Source organism: Pomacea canaliculata, linkage group LG3 (genome assembly GCF_003073045.1).
Source record: "Pomacea canaliculata isolate SZHN2017 linkage group LG3, ASM307304v1, whole genome shotgun sequence".
Taxonomy (NCBI): Eukaryota; Metazoa; Mollusca; class Gastropoda; order Architaenioglossa; family Ampullariidae; genus Pomacea; species Pomacea canaliculata.
The window spans coordinates 31,183,438-31,206,776 of record NC_037592.1 but is presented as its reverse complement, the minus strand read 5'-3'; the positions used below and the strand labels follow the sequence as shown (position 1 = coordinate 31,206,776).

At 36.4% G+C, this 23,339-nt stretch overlaps 2 protein-coding genes across 3 annotated transcripts; both read left to right on the top strand.

Moving 5' to 3' along the window:
• The first annotated feature begins 1,033 nt into the window (after window positions 1–1,033).
• On the top strand, window positions 1,034–6,244 carry LOC112560538 (ribosomal RNA-processing protein 8-like). Its single transcript, XM_025232456.1, has 7 exons — window positions 1,034–1,150; window positions 1,782–1,939; window positions 2,232–3,437; window positions 3,992–4,124; window positions 4,551–4,657; window positions 5,565–5,660; window positions 5,852–6,244. The coding sequence occupies exons 3-7, from the start codon at window positions 3,325–3,327 to the stop codon at window positions 5,856–5,858; spliced, it is 456 nt and encodes a 151-aa protein (XP_025088241.1). The 5' UTR covers window positions 1,034–1,150; window positions 1,782–1,939; window positions 2,232–3,324; the 3' UTR covers window positions 5,859–6,244.
• Window positions 6,245–8,847: 2,603 nt separating this feature from the next.
• LOC112559950 (lysosome membrane protein 2-like) lies at window positions 8,848–22,119 on the top strand. Of its 2 annotated transcripts, XM_025231464.1 has the most exons (13): window positions 8,849–9,205; window positions 10,708–10,868; window positions 11,280–11,427; window positions 12,010–12,222; window positions 13,552–13,643; window positions 14,675–14,724; window positions 15,016–15,085; window positions 15,257–15,441; window positions 16,139–16,257; window positions 16,713–16,786; window positions 17,334–17,388; window positions 17,716–17,877; window positions 18,299–22,119. In XM_025231464.1, the coding sequence occupies exons 1-13, from the start codon at window positions 9,086–9,088 to the stop codon at window positions 18,353–18,355; spliced, it is 1,506 nt and encodes a 501-aa protein (XP_025087249.1). In that variant the 5' UTR covers window positions 8,849–9,085; the 3' UTR covers window positions 18,356–22,119. The 2 variants fall into 2 exon arrangements, with proteins under 2 accessions (XP_025087250.1, XP_025087249.1); XM_025231465.1 differs by lacking the exons at window positions 17,334–17,388; window positions 17,716–17,877; window positions 18,299–22,119 and adding an exon at window positions 17,073–17,291 and having other exon boundaries at window positions 8,848–9,205; window positions 16,713–16,838.
• Window positions 22,120–23,339: the final 1,220 nt, after the last annotated feature.

Here is a 23,339-nt window from a genome sequence, read left to right as displayed (position 1 = left end):
TATCTCTCTGTGCGTTTCAGTGGTAACACTAGCTGGGATTATGGTAAGCACAAAATCAGCAGACGTCTAAAGTAGTGGTAAAAAGGATTAGTACATGGACTAACATTATGCGAACTTATGTTTCTAATCCACGTTTAAAGGATACGATGATCGTAAGTGTCGGATATAGAAGGTTAAAAATTTAACAGTTTTATTGCTGTACAGACGCTAAACAGTCGGTGACCGCATGTTATCGTTTCGGTTACAAGTTTACTAGCAGGTAACTCGATCTTTTGTTTTTTTAACCTTAAATTAGCATCACATTCAAGGCTATAAACTATAAAGAATGGGGCTGGATAGGACACTTCCTGCGCAAACCAGCTGACACCATTGCCAAGCCCTCAGGGGAAGAGGAGAGTTGGTAGACCAAAGCAGACTTGGAAAAGAACAGTAGAAAGCGAGATGCAAAGGACGTCGGAACCACAGGCCCACTGAGGGGTGCTGCCCAAAAACCAGGTAGCTGGCGATCGAGGTGTTGTTGCGGCCCTTATGCTCCTCAAAGGAATAACAATGATTAAACTAAACTCGTATTCGGAGTGGTTTTAGTTAGAGGGGTGGTTGGAGTGACGTGAGCCGCAGCGGGACCAAAACACCTTAAATTGCTGCAGAAGATACTTCTCACTAAAGTTTTATTGCTTTTCCAAGCAGGACCAGCCGCCTTTCGGTAAACAGCTTGCTTATTTAGTAGCTAAGTGATTCCACCTTGCGGCGAATTCGCACTACGGGGGGAAGGGAGGAAGCCGGAGTACCCGGAGAAAAACCTCGACGCCAACCCTGCGAACACAGTTTGGGGTGGTTTGGGTCACCCACTGTTGTTGTCTCGCGCAACCAAGAATGGTTTGAAGGAATAAGCACTATCAGCTGTACACACTGCTTTAAACAAGCGCTCCCGCTACAATGATATCGCTATCACACACACACGTGTTGGTATATTTTTTAAACATGTTATCTATATCACACACACACACACACGCACTGATGTACCGCCATGTGTTTCGGCGACCCTTTAGCAAGGGAGATCACTCTTCAGCTGTTGCTGGCTGCATGTGCTCGTCGTGGCGGAAACCTTTCGAACATTTGGTACACACTGTGAATAAAAAGGTCTACGGCTGTGAGTGATATGTAAATTGCACTAAGGATAAATTGTGTATCATAATCTGTTTACGGTCGTGAAATGTCTGATGCTTTATTAAAAAGGAGAACTTATAAATACAAGCCTACAAGCTTCGCTTTCTTGAGGACACCTTTTCATGTTTTTTTAAATATAAAATATTATTTAATATAATTTAAATATTATTTAAAATGTTTTAAACGTTCGTTGTTACCTTAAACCATTAAAAAAACAATAATTACAAACATGATTTCTAATTGTCGTCAGTGCCTCTTCTAGGGGGTGATTCTTCTTTCTATTTCACCAGCAGTTAATTTGGTATTGATTAAATTATTAATCGTTGATAAATTACTTTTGGTACTAATTGAACATTCATATACTAGTCTATAACCGAAGCAATATTAATTTCTTTAGATCACTGTGGTGAGACGCTCAGTACAGTGTGATTCTAATAAAAATTGTCGGTTACAGAGTCATATCTCTGGCACATGAAATTTTTTGTGGCATCAGTTTACAGGATTGGCCCTACAACTTCGTCAATCACATTAACACTTCAACAAGTTAATAACCAAAGACTTTAATGGAAAGATTATTTTTGGTAGTAATGTTATTTATTTTCTTTTGATGCCAGGGCCAACAATTGCACCAGATTTAAGAAGTAGTTATGGATTTCGTTTGTGAAGAAGATTGGGGAAAGAACAGATTTGCAGATGACCTTAGCTTGTCACTTTTTGGAAATGAATCACCATCGGTAACAAAACATGAATATCATAGGTGAACCAGACACAGGTAAACAGAAAACTTAAAAAAAAAATATATATGTGCTATGCAACAGCCCTGCAGCACAATTAAAAAATAATCTTCTGTTTCTTACTGTGCTTATAGTAAAACAATTCTTCATGTATGCTGCTTTATGAATAATTAACAAAGTACAAATCCTTTTCATCTAGCATACATTTTGTGAAGCAGTGAATTTATTAAGGCATAGAAAAATAAAGGAAGTGAATATACAAATACTTTTTCCTAAAATTTTTTGAAATGGTTGTAAAATACTACATATCATATTGTGTGTTTTTCCCAGTCTCTACCTTTGCTGCAGAAAAACCGCAAAAGGAAAAATTCTGATATGTCTGCATCTACACCTTCATCAACCTGAAAGGAACAACAAGAATGTGAAACTGGGTAAGAAAGTGGTAAAAAAAAGAACAGAAAAAATAAAACATAAGCAAGAGATGACAAGTACCGTTGAAAGGAAAGGAAGAAGTAAGAACAGTATAAAAAGTGAAGAACCAGAGCAAAGACAGCCAAAGATCAAACTCAGGCAAAGAATTTATGCGAAAGAAAAGAAAACAGACTTCTCATGAAACTCAGTTACATAGCTGTGATATGCAAGCAATGTTAGACCAAAAGAAGAAAACTAAAAAGTGGAGCAAAAGTGGAAGAGAATTATGATATTAAGGTTTCAGAGAAAAAATCATCAAAAATTTCAAGTTCAGACGATATAACACACGTGTCACAAAGTTCTAGCTATCTTCAAAAGAATTCAGAGGGTGATTCCACCGTACTTCTGTCAACAAAGAAACAGAGAAAAAGAAAAAAGAAGAATAACAGTAAAAGAATAAATACAAGCACCTCTGGCTCTAAACAACAAAGACACTTGTGCTGGTGATGATTTACAAGCTTCAGAGACTGCCAAATCACAAAAAAATAGTAAGGAAATCCTTCCTCAGCATATTAAAGATTCTTCAAAAGATTTCCAGTCTTGCAGAAATGAAACTGAGAAGTTTAAGACTTGTAAAAGGAAAACAAAAAGTACTAGAGAAGAAACAGACATTAACACAGATACACAGAACAAGCTTCATCGTGCGAAGAAATGTGATTTTGATGCTGCTGCAAGCAGTAGGAAGAAACTACATGGTAATGATACAGATGATAACTCCTATTCAAGTGTTAGTGACTTCAAAGATATGAATCAAAAACAGTGAACTTAAAGAACAGAAAGATGAAAGAAACAAATTACTCAAAAGAGGCTGAAACAGGGTGATATCTTGCGGACCAGAACACTAGCAAAATCGTCATCTTTCCTTGATAAGGCTCGAGAAAAACTGGAAGCTGCTCGTTTCAGATTTCTTAATGAACAGTTGTACACAAGCAGTGGAAAGGAAGCATTTGAGATGTTTAAGGGAGATAAAGAATCTTTTGAAGTATACCATAAAGGTTTTCAAGGCCAGGTGTCACGCTGGCCTGTCAATCCTTTAAGCACTATCGTTCAGCAGCTTAAAAACAAGTGAGTATAATTTAACTGAACTAAAGAATGTTTTCCCCCAGATGTTTTAGTTCCCCCTCCCCCCAAGAAGTACTAAGAGATAGACTCCATTAATTCATTTTGAAGGCAAAGATCCCATTGAATTGCTCTTTATCTTTTATAGTAACATGGCATAATCATGACGAGATTTTAGACTGACAGTAAAGGTTTGTCTCAGAATGAGAAGGAAAGTTGTATTACCATATGCCACTGGTGAGCTGAAAAGATAACTTCAGCTCACGTTTTGTTTACCTTTACATAATTCCAGTAAACCGTCAGCATACACTGTGTTAGTAAATGTTTCCAGTTCAACATGGTGGTTACACACACTTCATATAAGGTAGTCTTTGTTAAATGATTGGAACTAGCCTGTTGCTTAGTCAGCTTGGTTGACTTAATGTACGTATCAATAAAGATTTGCACTTTTGCTTTATACTAAATTAATAGTTTATGGTAGGTAAACTTGAAATGTCAGTAGATGTATTTTGTTAAGGTAAACTGGCACTGTGTTACCATTGGTAAATATGTGTTCTCAGGCCAACTTGTAAAGTGATAGCAGATTTTGGCTGCGGAGATGCTCAGCTTGCTGAAAGCTTGCCTCAGAAGACCATCCATTCATTTGACCTTGTTGCACTCAAACCATGTGTCACTGTTTGCGACATGTCAAAGGTACTGAACTCCTGATAATCTTGGGTTATAGCAACTACTGAACCAAGTGCTTTAGTAAATGTAAACTCATAGCTTGTAACTGCTTTAGTAAATGTAAGCTTATAACTTGTAACAGCATTCACAAAGCCATTATTGACATCTTTTATAACTGCACCCAACTCCACATCAAGGGTGATTTGTGTTGGTCTGCATAAGTCAATGTGTACTTCCAAGTGTTCAGCAATCTGTGTATTGGGAGGATGGGGAGGATGTGGCACTTTATTTTGAATGTCAACATGTATGTTGATGTGCAGGTAACTGTAAAACTGGGATGGTAAAGAATATGGCAAAGAAACTGTCCAGATTTCACTGGTCTGTGGCAAGCAATGTCATCTTCATTTTGTGCAATATTTATGAAGTTTATAGATATGCTAATTTTATCATCAGGTACCACTTCCAAAGGCCAGTGTAGATGCTGCTGTTTTCTGTCTGTCTCTTATGGGCACCAATCTTGCAGACTACCTCTGTGAAGCGAACAGGGTGCTTAAAATAGGGTATGCAGAAATGTGTTTCTCAGTTTTTATGTTTTATAAAACTTCAAAATTTGCAAGAGGTGTGAGATTAATATTCTAAATGAATTTTTTTTTAAAATCAACTGTCTCTTTAAAGCCTCCTTAGCTTAATGAGCCCCCTTGAAGATAACCGTTTTCTCGTTCCTTTAGTTTCTTGATTGCTAACTGGCTCTTACAAAACAAATCATTGATCAGCATCTGTTTATGATCTGTTTTTTGGGGTTTCGAAGGGTCAGCATTTTGTTAGTTTTTGGTGTCGTTGCAGGTCTACTAGAATGCAAAATTGTTTTTTTATGCCTGATCTTTGGTATAAGATACTATTTCTCAATATACAGGCCTACAAACATAATCATGATGAAGAAAGACATCAGAACCTTAACATCTTATATAGCAACAATGCTGATGACAAAGGCTATAGCTAATGCAGGAGATGAACCTGTATCAGTTGCATTCATAGATGTTTGTGTCAGATTTGATATTTATCAGTGCATGATCCTGTGTACAGACTTTTGTCTTGAGTCTTTACAGTGACTGGAGGTTATTCACTGTGATCTGTGGAAACACTATGTTTCGCTGAGATCAGCCTATTTGTTTTAAAAAAATAGTTGCACTCAGGTAGACCTTTAACTATGATTATAGTCAATATGCTACCTTTGGTCACAGCCTGTTTAGTGCAAGCAATAAAATATCAGGGCTTGGCGTGTTACCACAAAACTAAAGCTTATAATAAGAGAAAACTTCAACCATCCAGGCTAAGACATCAGACAGGCTAAAGAAGGCCCCCCCATTTATTTCATGTACAGGTAATTAGAACATACTTGCATTTTAAAGATAGTGCAAACTCTCTGTTAGACTGCATTCATCTGGATTTTGTTTCTAATGTCTTTAGAGGAATGCTTCTAGTGGCGGAGGTTGTGAGTCGTTTCCAAGGAATCGTCAGTTTTATAGAAAAGGTTGAGCAACTAGGCTTCTCCATAATAAAAAGGTAAATCTACTTGCAGATTTTTTTTAATAGCATACTTGGTATTTTAACATTTTATTTATTTTTTAATCAGTGCATTAGAGTGTCAGTATATATATATATATCATGTTTTGCTTACTATATTGCTATAAAAAACATTCTTGTTTATTATGTAATGAGATATTCTGTCATTGTTTATGGTCTGTCTTCCACAGACTATGATGAGCAAAATGTTTCTACCTCTTCATCTTCAAGAAAGTAAAGGCTACTGAACGCAAGTCTGCACCATCCATCATACTCAAACCTTGTTATTACAAGCGCAGATGATAAATTTTGAATTACTATTACAATTTTTGCTATCCGATAAGATAATTTTAAAAGTTGTGCATTGAATGCTAACCTTGATACAGATTTTTTGCTTCCATCTGTGATCACATGATTTCTCAATAACAGAGAAAAGGTCAGAAAATTGTTTTGAAAATTTAGAAACTGAGAATGAAAGAATTTATAATAGTGGGCATATTTTTGCAGTGTAACTGGTAGTAGACTCACATTTGTTTTCACATCTTATTTCTGCCTATTTTGAATAAAACTGTATGAATAATTTATTTTCTGTGGTTTTATTTTATCTGTACTTGAACAATGTTTGAAACTTTTGGAGAAAGGAGGGGCAAGAAATTAAAGAGATGAATTTAATTTTTTTTGGGGGGAATAGGAAGTGAATTCAGGGGGTGGGGGTATATGCAGGATAGGTGGTTGTTTGTATCTGTACATCATGTCAGAAGATAAAAGATGAAAGAAGATAACTGTTAGTGTTTGGTTGAAGATGGGTCATAAGAGAGGAAACAGTTGACAAGTTTTCCATCATGGTCCCTCTTCCATATGCAGCTGGGTCAACATTTTGACAGTTTCGGGTCAATTTCTGCAGTGCTTGCCCCTCTTTTTGTCAGGTTCCCTTGCAAGACCATCTTGAAAAGATTTGTGGCATACCACATAGTAAAACCATGACTCCCCTCTTTTTTCCTCTTGATTACACTACATTCAGTCCACCATTTAAACAAACTGAACTATATCTGTGTACTCTACTGATCTAAAAGCTACTGGATAGACCTTGCACACCCTGGCTGCAATAGAACTTTCTGGTTACCACACAGCCATCTTACCACTCAAAATGCCATGTGAACCCAGCGTGGAACATGAACAGTTTGACACCTTCCTCATCAGTTTTGATACATTAAAAAAAATACCCAAACTGAGGCAGTTCAAGAAAACAAAGCACTCAAATGTGGACACTAAGAAAAAGACAGTGGCAATGCATTTGAAATACTGAGACAGAATCCCCTTACAATTCCTATTATGGTATCTAAAAACTCAACGTTGAGGAGGGGCGCATCATCAAAAGCCTTTTACAAGAGCTTAACTATTGCAGAACTACTGGAACTTTTACTCAAAAGTGTGCATCCATCAAGGGTGCCTCCTATTGCCTGTACTTTTCAAAATCTTTCTGGGAAACAAATTGTGAGATACTCTTCACAACCATCATACCTCCACTTTCATTGCTATGATTTGCAGATGGCACAGATCTGATGGGAGGCACCATCTGCAATACCTTACCTATACAGATTGGACAAGTCTGTCTTAGTTCCCATCCAGTTGTACAGATGTAAGACTTGTCACTGTACCAAACATCCGTGCCGATGAATCATCATCTTCGATATAATGCTGTGATCGTCGGTTTGGCAGATTTGTGTACCGCCATGCATCAGTATCATCTGACTGCTTATCCTGGATTATCCAATCGGCAAATTGTCAAGAGAGTTAAGTGTCAAATGCCGGGAGAATTACAAACTTTATACAGTCTAAAAATAATTATTATTCTCTTTTGTTCTCATTTAAATGCCTCTCATAAACATTAAATGTATTATACATTGACTGGAGCTTTTTGGTTGAAAAGGATAGAAGAGTGCTGCAAGCGTAGTGACATGTAGATGTACACTCACGCTCACAAACATTGATAACCATACTCTTGACAAAATGTTACACTATTCCCCTCTAATGGACCAGTACAACCACTTGTCAATTGGAATCAATGGATGGATGTTTATGTATTTAGATCAGTGGTGTGCAGATAGTCTCATGGAGTCTATCATGATCTCAGTATACATTATATCCTATATATATAAAAATGGACAATTTTTATATGGCAGAAGGAAGTATTTGCTGGCAATAGTTTAAAGATAACAAGTCCACCAAAAGGAGTGAAATGTAGTGAATTCATAGACAACAACATGAAACAATGTTTTCAGAAGAGGTAAATGATATTAGTGATAAATTAGTAAATGATATTATTCACAAAGTACTTTCCATTGCTCAGTCCTGCATGTTTCAAACTGCTCCTGACTATTTGCAAGAGATAGTTCCTCCATACCAGCCGTCACGTAGCCTGCGCTCAGGCTCCCAGTCACGCTTCTGTCTCCCTGCAGTGGAAGACACCAACAAGAAGCGCACTGGAGCCAGAGCCTTCAAAAACGCGGCACCTAAGCTGTGGAATGCTCTGCCATCATCACTCTCCACCATCACCTCACCAACCACGTTTTGCAAAAAAACTGAAAACCCATCTGTTTCTTTCAAACCAGTCTTATACTACCAAGAAACACTTCTGTCTATATTTTTTACTTTCTTGGTGTTTTATATATTTGTTCACTTTATCTTTTCTTCTTTTGTTTTTTTTTCTGCACAATGAGCATTCTTCAGAATGGATACCTGCGCATTACAAATCGACTTATTATTATTATTAGTGGTAATTGTAAATAGAACTATCAAAAAATGTACACATTTTCTTTTCCCAGTACAATAATCTTTTAAACTTTTGTGACAACATTAAAGATGTTATTGTTTTTGGCCTCTGAGCTCATATACAAACAGGCCATCACAAGGAAATCCAAATGTTACCAAACACTAACGTGGATTTAAAAAACAACAGTTGAACCCTTCCCAGTGGCAGAGGAACCAGTAGGGGCGTGTGAGATAATGAGGCAAGAATGTGAGCGTCATTCACTGTCAGCATGGAGTTTGCCTCAAACCCACAACCACCAAAGCTGAGTATCGTCCTACACCTCTGTAATCTCCACTGTAGTATACATCACAACCAGGTTCAGGCAGATGATGGGCACACTACCCTTGTTTTGCGAATTGTTTGATTACTCGTGCAGTTATGTCCCTTGTCCGTCACCTGCTGCCTTTCATGTCCGGCTGTGTGCAGCAACCACATACCTACATATACCTAGTCCGTGCCCGAAAAGTCTTGTGATCGATATCCGTCAGGCGCGCTTTTAGAAGCCGTCACTTTATAGAGCGTTCGTATAGCTGCTAGTTTGTGTGAAAAGAATTGCTCGTAAAGATACACTTTAACAAATAGTGAACACAAACAACAGGTAGAAAAACAAAGAATGGGACGCAAGTTTACTGTCTGTGCGGCCGTTTGGCTGGTGATAGGAATTGTGTTTCTTTGTACAGGATGTGTTTTGATATACGTCTTCGCAAAACTGATTCGAAATAAAATTGATAGTGTAAGTACACCCTTGCCTTTGTTTTTCTCTTCGCTTATACCTTCAAATTACTTTTACGCAGTTCACAATATCGAGGGTATGATTAATGGACAACGATCGAGCCGGCCGAGATGATAAACCAAGGTCTGTCATGTAATCATTTCGGCACGTTTTGCCGTCGTGGTTAGAGTGTAGTGGAGAAATTGAACCGAGTGCAGAATTTGACTTAATAAACAGAAAAGATGAACTCATTTGCCTGATACCTAATTTGAGCATTTATATTGTTTCAGGCTTATAACGGACATGAATCTCAACCAATTAAAGTACTTTTTAAACACTTTCTTTTACTTGAATTTTCAGCCGTGAAGGTTTCAATCAATTTGTCAAATATGTAGACAGTAGCAATTCGCAAGCATCAATGCAGATGTCGATCATTTGAGGTGGCTTACTTGACATTAATAATTGTATTGCTATTAGAATTTTATAGCTAATGTTTACAAAACTTGAGTGTAAAGTTTTTTCAAGTAGCAGAAATGTTAAAAATGAAGCAACCATTCAGATGATGGATGATGGCTAGAAAAAGAGTCAAGAGAAGTCCTGGTAAAGCTCAATTTATGTTTGAAGGAATGCAGACATATCACATATATAGTTTCAGTGTCAAGGAATTTCATTTGAAGGGACTACATTGATAAGAACTTATCTACACACTTTTATAGACAATGCAAAGACGTTCAAGGCTCAGATTTGTAAATATAGTCATAACTTAGACAGCCATTGAACTTTGGTCTCAAAACACCCATGATTAATATGTCATATCCTGTTTTCCTTATACTTTGTAGCATTTCTTTGCATTGTATGGACATTTCATGTGTACATGAAGTTTTCTCATTTCATTATAGTTTGTGTTACAGGCAGTCTTTGGGTTATGAATCAATTATTCTTAAGATTATCTTAAAGTCGATTTTATATACAGGATAGAACACATGTATGATTCATCTTTAGTATCCATTAGCCATATAAAATATTTCAGGAACACTTTCAAATACCATAAAACATCTTAAACACAATAATAACAAACAAGTTCCAGTAGTTGTTATTTTAAGTTGTTTGTAACTTGTACTTTTCAGTTAATAAGTTTTGTGGTAGCTAGCTTGTTCCTTACTGCAACTAAGATAGTTGGGCCTTTGCAATTACTAAAATCTGGAACCATTATCAGACCAAAAAAAAAAATATACACTCGTCATCAAGAATATTAATGATACTTTGATGGAAACTTAATTACTTTTAAAATTCAAGAGTTACCATCTGAGCAATGGCATAACTTATTCTTGTCATCTGACAAGCTCAGTAGGTGTTTGTAAACAGCTCTTAAAAAAAAAAGTTTCAAACGCTTTTATCCTCATGAAGAATTGAAGAAGTGTATGAAATGTATGTGTGTATATGCATTCATGCACATATGTATATACTACATGTTTCCACATTGTTAAGTAACAATACAGAAACATCCATTTCTCATTTTACAGAGCTTGCCTTTGAAGACTGGATCAGACAGCTACAATGACTGGGTCTCCCCACCAGCACCAATTTTTTTTCAGATTTGGGTGTTTGATGTAACTAACCATGATGAGGTTCTTAAGTTGGGAGCCAAGCCAAATCTAAATCAGATAGGACCCTTTACATACAGGTATTGACCAGCTGCTGAGAGCAAAGATCTTACTTTTCCATACAGAGCAGTTACTCAGTTTGAGAACTTAGTCATAGTTTGTTTTTTATTTTATTTTTGAAAAACAGACACAATAAACAATGAGAACAGACATGGATAAGAGTAAGATGTGTATAATTTTACTGTTACAATATATAGAATGTTCACAGGCCTTATAAAGGGCTTTAACTTTTAACTTTTCATGTCTTAATAATTATTCATTCCTAATTACCTCTAGAATGAATGTCAGGCTAATACTGCATGCACGTGTGTGTTCAGGAATGAAAGTATGCATATTTATTTATGCACTTTTTTGTTTTGTTTTGAGCTAATTTGATGACAGCAGCATGGGAGAGCTACTTCTTGAGATACATCTTACTTTGTGTGAAATAGGGAAACGCGTCGCAAGGGAAATATCACCTTCACTGATCATGATACAGTGCTGTACAGAGAAAAGCAATGGTTTGTATTTGATCGATCTTTATCCTGCTCCAAGTGTGACGAAACAAGAAACTTCACTACTGTGAACCTGCCCATGCTTGTAAGCATTTTCTTAGTTTTGTATTTGTATCTGCATGTGTGTTCTTCTGACAATGGAAAAGTGTAAAATTTGTTCTTGAGTGTGAAAATATGTTCATGCATGTAGATGCATTTGTAGTTGTGAATGTGTAAACCTGCCAAATGCTCATACACTGTCACATGTATGGTTGTATGAGAAAAAACAAAAATTATGTACTGTTCAGTGAATGGGTAAATCCACATAAGTTTGATTCTTATGCTTCTATCATTTTCAGAATTTTAGAAAGGGAGCTGTTATGTTTTTTGTATGGCTAACTGTAAGATGAACTTTTCACTTCATATGTATAGTTGTAGATTGGTTATCAGTTCAGAGGAGGGAGGGATGCAAATAGAAGAAATGTACATTCATACCTGTTTTAATTCATTGATAGTAATACCTGGTCTCATAAATTGAGGTGCTTTGCAATTTAATTCATTGATAGTAATACCTGGTCTCATAAATTGAGGTGCTTTGCAAAAAAAATAAATAAATAAAAAAAAAATAAAAAAGCTAGTGTGCATTTTTTCTTTATAAATGTTCATACTATGCACATGTTTTTTGCAGACGATTGCAAATTTGGTGCAATATGAGTATAACGTTGTCAAGGATATTGTCGACTTTATGTTGAGGCTAAGCAAGGAACATCTATTTATAAACTTAACAGTGGCAGATCTTCTGTGGGGTTATGAAGACAGTCTGCTGAAGGATGCAAAAACAGTATTTGGCCTTTTCAACATCTCATTGAAAATGGATGACAAGTTTGGACTCTTTTATCAGGTTTGATTTCAAAGCCTGTGAAGTTTTTTAAGATTTATTTAGTTACAGAAAGAATTATATTTCTTAACATAAGTATTTTTGTACTTTTCTTTTTTTTTGTCTTATGTTACTTGGTAGATTGGACTGCTGACTCATGCCACACATTTCAACAAATCTCAGCTGTGGCAAGTGTTAACAGACTTGTTCATCGCAGTTGCTGGTCTGCCTAATGCTATCATAACATGTTTTCTTTCATCACGTTATTTTTTCCTCTTTTATTTTATTTTGTTTAAGAATTCAATTGATATTTAGCCAGCATAGCATTGTACTAACAGGCATGCCTTTTCTCATGTATCAGGTGCTAAATCTACTTTGAATTTTTGCACGGTGAGAGAGTAAGCAGAGTAACTATATTAATGTATCGCTGCTAGCAAACAAATTGACAGATGGGCAAAAGTATTTGTGCATGTTGTTCTGACACAGGTACAAAGTAATTGCAACAAGAAAGAAGAAGGCTCTTTTGACAAGTGCAGATGCTAATTATCTTTGTAAAGACAAAGCTTTTTACAAAAGTGTATACTGCATAAAGTACCCAAATGCTGTTACAATGAACAGTAGTAAACAAAATTAAACAGAATATTGAGCAAAAGACTTGTGGAATATAATAAAAAAGAAATGTAGTCTTTTAAGAAAATAAAGCTAATCTTAATAACAAACTGATTGAAGTATTATCCCAGCCACCTATGCAGGTGTAAATAACCTCAGTCTTCTTGTATTCTATGGGAACATTGCTCCATTGCTCATAGGCATGGATGTAACTCGACCAGTGTTAGTTGCTTATCCTGCTGGTTAGTGCAGTTGACTAGAAGATATCTTCTGGGGCTTGCCCAACCAGCAGTGATAGGTTTATCATGGAAAGTAAAAGGTGGTGGAAAGAGATGGTTGGGATGTGCCATCAATATATCAGACCCTAGATACAGAGAAACACTACTTTTGTGGCCTCTAGGCTATGAGTCCTTTACCATTTTTTTTAAAACTATGTGAGTCAGCTTATTGTTTTGACAGATCTAAAGAGTGATGCATGCACAAAGGTGTGTTTTCTTCATAGAGAATGTATTGCATATAATGTAAAGTACATGTGATATAACTTCAGTACTGTTTAATGTTGTTCATGGTAGGAGATGTTAGTTTCATAGGTCTTTGTCAAATTATCTATCTATTTAATCATGATATACTTTACTTTTTCATTAAAATACATTTCCCACTCCCTTTAGAAGGCTAATTATTTACAAAATTATTATGAGATGATTTTATGTGACAAATTAAGCTAGCTTGTTTGCATCCTGGCAGAAAAATGGAAGTGATACAGGACTGTATGAAATCTACACAGGAACTGACAGTCTTGATCATTTTGCAGAGATTTTGAGGTGGAATGGCAACGAGTAAGTATTTACTTTTTTCAGTATCTGCATCTAGAGAGCAAATCAATGCCCTTTTTTATGTTTTTTTGCCAACCACCCAAAGAAGACTGCATAAATGGTGTACATCCTTATCCAGAGTAATTTCAGGTTTTTCTGTATTGGTGTGTGTTGACAGCTATTTGTAACCAGCATCCTTTTCATATAAATGCATTGAGACTGAAGCATTTATTTGTCATACATACAGTTATAAAGATGCATTTGAAAGCGTTTTGCCAGCCCCAAATAGTGCCAGTGGGGAACATAAGACTGCCAACATTTGGCACTAGTGTTCAAGCAATTTAATGCAATATACAATAAAATAAAATACAACTATTTATCCCAGAGGACAATTAGGAAGCAGCTCTTTATGGAAGAGTCAAGAACAACAGCACAATATCAATAATCGACACATTTTTTCATTGCACATTTTTACCTATCCAACCACTCATAACCCCTTACAATCCTAATTCAGACCTATGTACAATCATAGTTCACTAATACATGAAAGCATTGAGAAGTTGCCCATCTGAAACAACAAAGGATAGTCTCAACTTGTTGGTCCTGCATACAGGAGCTCTCTTGAAAGGATATGCCTATCATCCTGTAGAATTCCGGTCACGTTTGATAGTGTCTGCCAGTTACAGAGAGTCTGAAGTTCATTCTGGGCTGCCCTTGTCCCTTTCATTTGTTGTGGAAAGTTTAAACTATTTTTGTCCTTGACTGGTAAGTTGATGTAGTAACAAAATGGACAAAAAGAGTCACTATATGGAATTAGTAGAACATCTGGAGGAATCTGTGGGATTCTAAGAATCAGCCTCCTGAGAAGGAGGTGCTGTTGAGACTTCTTGCAATAGCTCAGTGTTGGTATCTCATTGAAATCTTCTGTCTTTTTACCTGTGTTTTTAAGGACCTTAAATAATATCAAACAACCTATAAGCTTTCAAATAATGAAACGGATTAAGAAATGAAATTATTGGTAAATAGGTTAGCATTTGTTTTGTCATATTTTTCAGAACATTGGACTTCTGGACAACCCCAATTGCCAACATGATAAATGGATCAGGTATTAAAAAAAAAACCACTTAAAAAATCGAATATTAGACTACACATATATAGAATGCTGAATTTTCTGTAACTTGAGCTGAATAATTTTTTTAATGTGCATTAAAAAAAATTATCTGCATGAAGCACCTATTTAGACTGGAATCCCATTACTTTAAAAACATCTGTTTTAAAACTCAGATGGTTGGAAATAGCTTGTAAACAATAGAAACATATATATTGTAGTATAATAAATTTACATGATCAAGTGTAATATAACTACAGCATTTGTATTGTTTCTCTTTTTCTACAGATGGAACAATGTATCCCCCGTTTATCGACACCTCAAGAGCTTACTACCTTTTCTCTTCAGATGTCTGCAGGTATGGTTGTATGGTTATCTATACTAAAAGGGGGAAAATATGATTGAAAATGGCAAAGTATCATTCTGAATTTTTGAAAGGAAATAATCATTAGCTAGAGTTTATATCATTGTAAAGGGTTATGAGCCTTTGTGTACTAATGGGAGTGGGTTTTCTTGTGAACTTTTTCAGATCTTTGGAAATTCGATATGTAAATGGATATGAGCTGAAGGACATTGACCTGGATCGATTTGTGGTACCATCAATGGTGTTTGCAAATGCATCTGTGAACCCAGATAATCTGGGTTATTGCACTCCACATGCCCCTGAGAACTGCCTGCCTTCAGGCATTCTCAATGGCAGCAATTGTCAGAATGGTTAGTAGGAAGAGGGAGGTCTAGTGCTTTTGCTAGTATAAAGCAAATAAGCTTGCATAACACAATATCATGTTTTTATGGAAGGAATTTAGTATGAATGTTACATTAGAGTTGAATAACATTATTATCATGAAATAAATGTCAAGAAGATATAATTAGCATAAAGAACGCACTATTGAAAGCAAACAGGGCTACAGAGCAATATATTAAAGTATGGGAGTCATTATTCAGAACATCAGAAGTGAGCTGACGACCCTGTGTTCCTGAAGGGTGGTCCAGTGACACAACGTTTAGCATCTGCCACCAATACAGTGACAGTTGGCTGTCTTGGGTTCAGCTCTTGTCTCAGGCATGCTGTTCTTTCTCTGTATGTGGCATGTTTACAGGGCTGGCTGCCTTGCCTGATATAGCCTTAGTTGCTGGCCTGGCAGAAAACACCAATTCCACCCCCCCCAGCCCTGTAATCAGGTATCAGGAAGTCTTTGCATGATTTACAAATGCAGTGACATTATTGTATTAGGAATCAAAGTGGACAGGCCAGATAGATCTTTAAGATTCCACTAGTCTTAATATCAGCAAGAAATGTGACAAATGAGATAGATGAATATGTTTGATAAATTTCACTTTCTGTTGAATGGTACTGATTATACAAAAACTTTTACTTTTTTTATGTGTGACATTTTTCTTTCTTCTGAAGGTGCTCCCGTTATATTTTCTTTGCCACATTTTCTGTATGGAGATGAAACAATCCAAAATCGAGTTGATGGAATGCATCCCAATCAAGAAGAACATCAAAGTGTCATCGACATAGAGCCAGTAACATCAGTTATTCTCTCTCATAAGTGCATACACACATACACATTTATGTACGTTTGTGTTTGAGAAATAGTTGCTTTGTTTTTTTGTAGGTGGGAGATAAGGTTAGTATCAGTTGGTTGACTATTGATTTTTTTCCTTCAGCAAATTCCATCTGCTTGTTCAAGGTGTGTAAATGAACAAACTCAGTAATGTTAAGTGATTGATGGAGTAATAAGCTGTGTATGCTTGCCTCCTTAATACATAGGATTATCTAGATTTAGTGCAGCACAATATGATCTACATACTGGGTTTCAGGAAATATATTAGTTCTAGTATAATCTTATCAAACGCATTTTATCATACCATTCACTTGTACTATTTAAGATTTTGTTTTGATGTATTTGTAAATTAGTATTAGCTTGTCTACTACCTATAGCACATCTACTAATATTAATCAATCTCCTTTGTTGCAGATGACTGGTGTGGTGATGAATGTTGCAAAGCGTCTCCAAATAAATGCCTATGTCCACAATATCTCCAACATTATGTGTGTTTACTTCAAAATTGTTTTCTCATGGCTGATATACATTGATCTTTATATAAGGTGACCAGACGTTTCTGGGGCGAAAGCGGGACAGGCGCCGATGATGGTGTCGTCAGCGTCAAAGAACGCCGAAAAAAGTGATTTTTAAAGACAACCAGGACATTTGATGGACTTGCTAGAAAGCCAGAAAGCGGGACATTGGGCGTTCCGCCCGATGAGCAGGCGGGACACGAGGTCAAAAGCGGGACTGTCCTGACTAAAGCGGGACGTCTGGTCACCTTATCTTTATATCTATCAACAGCATACATTGGACTTGACTATAAAGTGTTCCTTCCATACAAAGTTCCTCAAAATGTCCATGTGCTTTATCTGCAGTTGAGATGAATTAAGCATTCAGTTATTTTTTATTTTTAATAATGTAATATTCCTAAACAAAGCCTGCAATAGACAATTAAAAATATTGTTAAAGTGTGAAAAGAGAAAACAATTATTTGCTGGTTGATTTTTACCCTTTATTTGATCTATAAACTCAGTGCAATGTCTGTTGCAGTGATGTTCAAAATATCCATGACTACATCGTTCTGCCTATACTGTGGTTGAATGAGGTGTGTATGTGTGTCCTTCTAGGAGGGTTATCCTCTTTGTCTTTCTTGTCTGGTGTCTGAACACTTGAAGCAGTTCTTTATTAGCTATTTCAGTTTATCTACAAATTTATACCAGCAAATACTTAACATTAGTCACATCTCTTATTAGCTAATGGATGATACAAATTATTGCAGAGGTTGAGGATTTTTTTTACTGCAGTTTTGCTCTTCAGAAAGACTTGTGAAGAATTGTGTCATGTGGTGTTTACAGTACCAGAGACAATTATTTTTAAAGCATTTGACAACGCACCCTGACTTTTAAAGGAGATTGTGATCTGGTTCTAACAGAGCGCAGAAATTGACGACAAGTCTGCCAGTGATTTCAAGAGTAAAGTCTTAAATCCTCTCAAGATCACAGAGGGCGTCAAGTATAGTCTCATTGCTGTTGGAGGCCTCATTGTTGTTGTCTGCCTCATCTGCGTTATTATTAAATGCATGTTCTACAAAAAGGTAAGAATTCTGTTTTTTAAAAAGTGGCTTATTAGAATTAGCAAATTTGTAGGAATCCAAAACATTGATATAACCAAAATTTTTTTTAATCCAGCAGGCTAAAGAATTATGAGCAGTGTATAGGCATAATGCTGTCAGTTTTGAGAAATGTTGGGATATATGGGTGACTGCATGTGCATCATGTTGTAAAGGTTATAGCTATATGCATCTTTTTCTTGTTCTAGATCAGGTCATTTGTTATCCTCCTATTTTAACTTGGAGCAGAGGCAAGTCAGTATTATGCTGACAATAAAAGTGGAATAGTAAATCTATTAAACAGTTTGTTTTAATAGTTCCATGTTTTTGAAATAAATTTTGCAAAATTTACCAGATTACGAAAATGTCTGTAAAGTTGGCTACATGTGACACTTTGCCTTCACAGAGAGAGACAGAGTTGATGCCAGTCACAGAAACGACCCCGATTTTGCAAGGCTCCTGATTTTGGAAGTTAGTTAAATTGAAGGAGTTTCATCAGTACAGGGTGCCTTCTGCAAGAGAGAGAGAGATTGCCTTTCAATTTGTGGAACTGTAAAAGGCATTTTCTTACACAAAAAAGTTTTTCTTATGGATGCTTAAAGTTTGAAGAAATAGCTACAATTTTTGATATATTTCAAGGAATCTTTGTTTAACTTTGAGAGATAGTATTACACTATTGTTTTAATTGGGGCATTGATGTCTGCATTTACACTAGTAGTCATTGTAAACATTTTTTAGAATTTTTATTCTATACAATTCCCTGTGTTGGTAAGGGTATTTTCTTATGTGCCAGTATTAAACTGAAATTCAAGGTTTATAGGTGGACATAGAAGAAGGCCTTGTTTTTAATCTTTACTTAAAATAGGAGCAGGATTGAAAAAAAAGAAGAAATATCCTTGAAGTGCATTACTTTTTTCCAATGTGAAATTTTTCTGTTAAAATAAACAGTTGCCTGTGTTACAGTGCTATCCCCCAGATTAGCTTATATTACATGAAACTATTCAATAGATTATTTTGTAGTGGATATAAAACATATGACTGGACTATTCTTAACTGGTTTTGCAACAACATTCATTCTTAGTATTGGTGCAGAAGAATTATTTATGACACAAATCAAAAAACAAATTATGAACATGAGAGGTAATAGTTTTTATGCAAAGGACAAGGAAAACCAGCCTTAGCTCATATTCCCCTTTTAAGCTTTGATTCTTGTATCTTTCACAATTTCAGCTTCTATGAATAGCCTTTTGTGCATTTTAACAGTTGGGAATGAAGATGTTCTGTTTTTAAACATACTGTATGTCTGTATAGAAAACCAGTTTTCTGCGTGGTAAAATTAATGCCAGACTACCAACAGCCAAGGCCAGTTGAATTTCTGCCATGTTTATTAATAGTTAGGATGGTGAGAGGGGTGCAGGTGTGAAGCTTTGCCACTTAAGGAGAGGGCCAGTCGACGTCTTACCTGTCGGTGGGTTACGGCATTGCCAATGTATGGTTCATCACCAACAGCAACAGACAGCTGCATTTGCTGATTTATCTATATTGTTGCATATACATTATTAATACTATCGTCTCTTTTAACTACTACTTTTTCTTTTTCCTTTTTACTCCTCAGTTTCTTGGTTGTGTGGATGCGAGTGATTGAATTAGTGTGTATTAATGGTCAGCGAAATTTCCCATGGTACTAACAAGTCTGTTAAAGTCTGACAGGAACAAATGTGAGCATATCTAGTTTATCCTTTTTAGTGGTGGAGTTGCAATAATTAATATAATACTACTGATCTGTAAGAGCCATAGTAAAGGACGGAGAAGAGGGTACCTTTGATATTCGTATGGACAATACCAGGGATACCATGAAAACTTCTAGTCATTGACCTAACAGAGGTCAGCTTATGGTATAGAGGAGGGTTGGGCAAAGTTTTCTTTATGGGGCTGGTCTCAAAATTCTGAGCTGTGCAGTGAGGTGGTAAAATACCCCCAAAATCCAGGTCAGGTGACTGCACAATAAATCTAGTGATGATGGAATGACAACAAATAAGTATATAATGGCGTTCAATTTCCAAATGCATTGTGTAAAGTGAAGCTGTTTGAATTTACACACATTAAAACTTTAAGATTAGTCATTCCTTTGAAGGCAGCCGCCCCCGATGCTCGTAAGCGACTCCATCAGACGTGAGCTGTGTTATTTAATTGTTATCATTGTACTTTGTGTTAGAATGTTGTGGGGTGCCAATTTCTAATGCTATTGTGCTTGATAAATTAAATTTCAATCAAAATAATAGGCTGAATAGAAATATGTAAATCAAGTGCACTTCACATTTTGGAAGGAGGGCCAGTTCAAAGTCCTTAGATTGCCCACCCCTGGTATAAAGATACATGACAGGTTGGGTCTAATGACATGGTTGTTGGGTCCTCTGTGTGTGTAGGTGTACTATTTTCAGAAAATATTTATGCTTTGTGACTGTTTAATGAAAATAGTGTGGACTCATACTTTGGTACATCTGCAGATATTATCACGACATAAATGTTTTTGCTGAGTTTTCAGTTATGTGCCTTATTAGCCTCTGTTCATTCTTTCATTTGCCTTAGTCATTATTGAAAATCATTATTTCAGCACTTACAAGTTGTAGAGATTAATGTTTGATTAAACTTATGATTGGTTTTATAATTGAATTTAATTATCATGCATTTTATTTTGGAATTTAATTCTTTGTGGAGGTTAGGTGAGGTGTCTAATTGACAAGATGTACTTAAAGACTTTTTTCTGACTGGTACAAGCTACACTGGCAGTCACTTCTTAGTTCAGTGAAAAGATTTTTGAAGTACTAGATGTGAAAGCCTGTTGGGAATATACATTTCATACTTTTCATAAGTTTGTATGGTGGACATCAGATTGAGGAGTTGTTTTCATTTTTTTGTTAATTTATTATCACACACACAGCATATTAATAAACTGTCCGACAGGATGTTTTATGCGTAGAGAGCCCACATTAACTTTCAACATACCTTGCATGTACTTACTATAATGTCAGCTTGTGTGCAAACAAATTCTTCCATATTGTTGAGCTTTTATTTTTCTCTAATACGGGACACTGAGTCAAACAGATAATTGATTCAGTATGTGCAGATGATGTATATTTAGATTATTACTCATGGGTGGATTTAAAAAAATGTAAAGTTTACATCCACTTTGAATACTCCTTATATGTAGAGATAGAATCAGCTTGCTTTTAAATGTGGCTTATTTACATATAGCTTTAATTCTACCCTGGGGGAATGTGCCTCAGTGCAAATTTTTTATTTACAATTATGGATATATATTTTGACGTGCTTTAATGCTTAATGTTAACCGAGTGATCAAAAAAAAAAAAAAATACATTTGCTACATTCTTTGTAGTTCTCTTTTGAATGACTGGGTGTCCACAAATTAGTAAGAAATTGTGGGGAATGACATTGTTTGTGATGACTAGAAAAGTAAATGTTGGAGATTTATCAGCAGCTGGTTATCAGTAAAGCAGTCTAAGCCATTTTATATTTCATTGATGAATGTACACTGCTCACTCTACTTGGATACATACTCATCATTTATTCATGATGTCCATGGAAGCGTACCGTACATCTATTCTTCTCTCCCCTTCCTTCTTTCCTCTTACCTGACTCCAGAAAGGGTTGGGGAAGGTAAGGCGATGAGAGGGATGCTGCCCTCAGGTAATGCTGGCCCTGAGAAAAGTAAGGTCTCTAACACCTCACCCTCCTCCCACCAACCTCTCCCCTTCTCATGATTATATTTTTCTCTACCCTATGTGATGTTCTGTGGACAAATTTTGTATTCATGCACTTTCACCATAAGGATTAATCACTATATTTTTTTGTCTGAAGTGAACTTTCATTTTATTATTTTCGCCTATGTGGTAACATAGAGATCACTACAGTAGTAAGTCCCCAAAATGATGGATGAAAGTTTAGCATTTTGCTACAAATAATGCTCAACAAATCAAATAGTATTCATTATTTTATCCCTAATTGTTTAACAGACTGTGCGAAAGATTTTTTGAGCAAGCAGGTGAATAGTGTGGCCAATGTGAATGCTGGCCAGATGAATGCACATTTGAGTTATCCAGCAGAAGAGAGATCTGTGTCTATGGTTGTTGAAAGATGGATTGCTGAATTATCAAAAAGAAAACAAAGCATTATTTGCTTGCTGCCATAATTGTATGAGCAAAAACAATATAGAGAATAAACCGTTCCAGGCTTACCTTTAACCAACCTCACAATCGTTTGTGGGTGTGGAGGTGGGGGAAATGTGTTTTACGTCGAGCCAGCAGCTAAGGCTATATCGCGGAAAGCAGCCAGCCCTGTAAACAGATGCCACATGCAGAGAAAGAGCAGCATGCCTGAGGCGAGATGTGAACCCAGGGCAGCCAGTCCTCACTGAATTGATGATAGGCGCTAACCGTTGCACCACCGGACCGCCTCACAATCAGGGACGATCATGGAGAGCTTTTTACGTGTATGAGAGCATGAAATAAGATGCAGTAAAATTAAAGAATAACTGGGTTCATTTCATTACAAGATTCTATAGTATTACAAAATCTCTAGGAATAAATATAACGAATGTTAGATTTTTTTAAACAAGTTCCGCAATGCTCCAGTCGTTGTCCATGTTGCAATGACAGTCTGATCACACCTCAGCAATAGGCCTGTAAGTGGAAACTGGCGTAACACGTGACGTAGCATTATTATTTACCTAGTAAATGTATGGGTCAGCTAATAATCCAGAGGTACCCGTCTTGGCTATAGTTATGGCTACCGAAGCTGGTCTGCTGTAGGTATCGAATAAAGCCACGTAAACAAAAACTTCTTCTTTTAGTGAAAGGTTTTATAGCGAAGAACCAGCCAAAGCCAGGCTCTGCGCATACAAACACAACAACACAACTCAAAATTCCTGCGGCTCTCTATGAAGTTAATGTAATGCCAGGTCATTCTTCTGCCCGATGGCATTCATAGACCAAGATGATGAGCCAGATCTTCAAATCGGATAGATCAAGATTTGGAAACGTAAGTTAAATTGTCAGGAGAATTTCCACATGACCACAAAGCAGAAATTGCCGTAAAATGTTAAATAACATAACTGTTTAGCACTGATGGTAAGGCTATCGCAGGGAGGACGTAAAAATGAAGAAAGTGTGATGGCATTAGCCAGAGAAGACTGACGGGATGAGAGTTGATATCAGAGGAAGAAAAACAAAAAACCACAGGTGAATAAGCAGTACGGCACAATGCCGATGATATCATAAAACGTACAGGTATATACAGGTACGATAAGACTAAAGGAACCACAAATCCAAGCAGGAAACAATGCGGAGAGCGGCCCCCTCAAGCTAGCTAGGCGACAGGACATACACATATATATCATGGCGACGTTTCCATTTTAGTTTTTTGTTCAG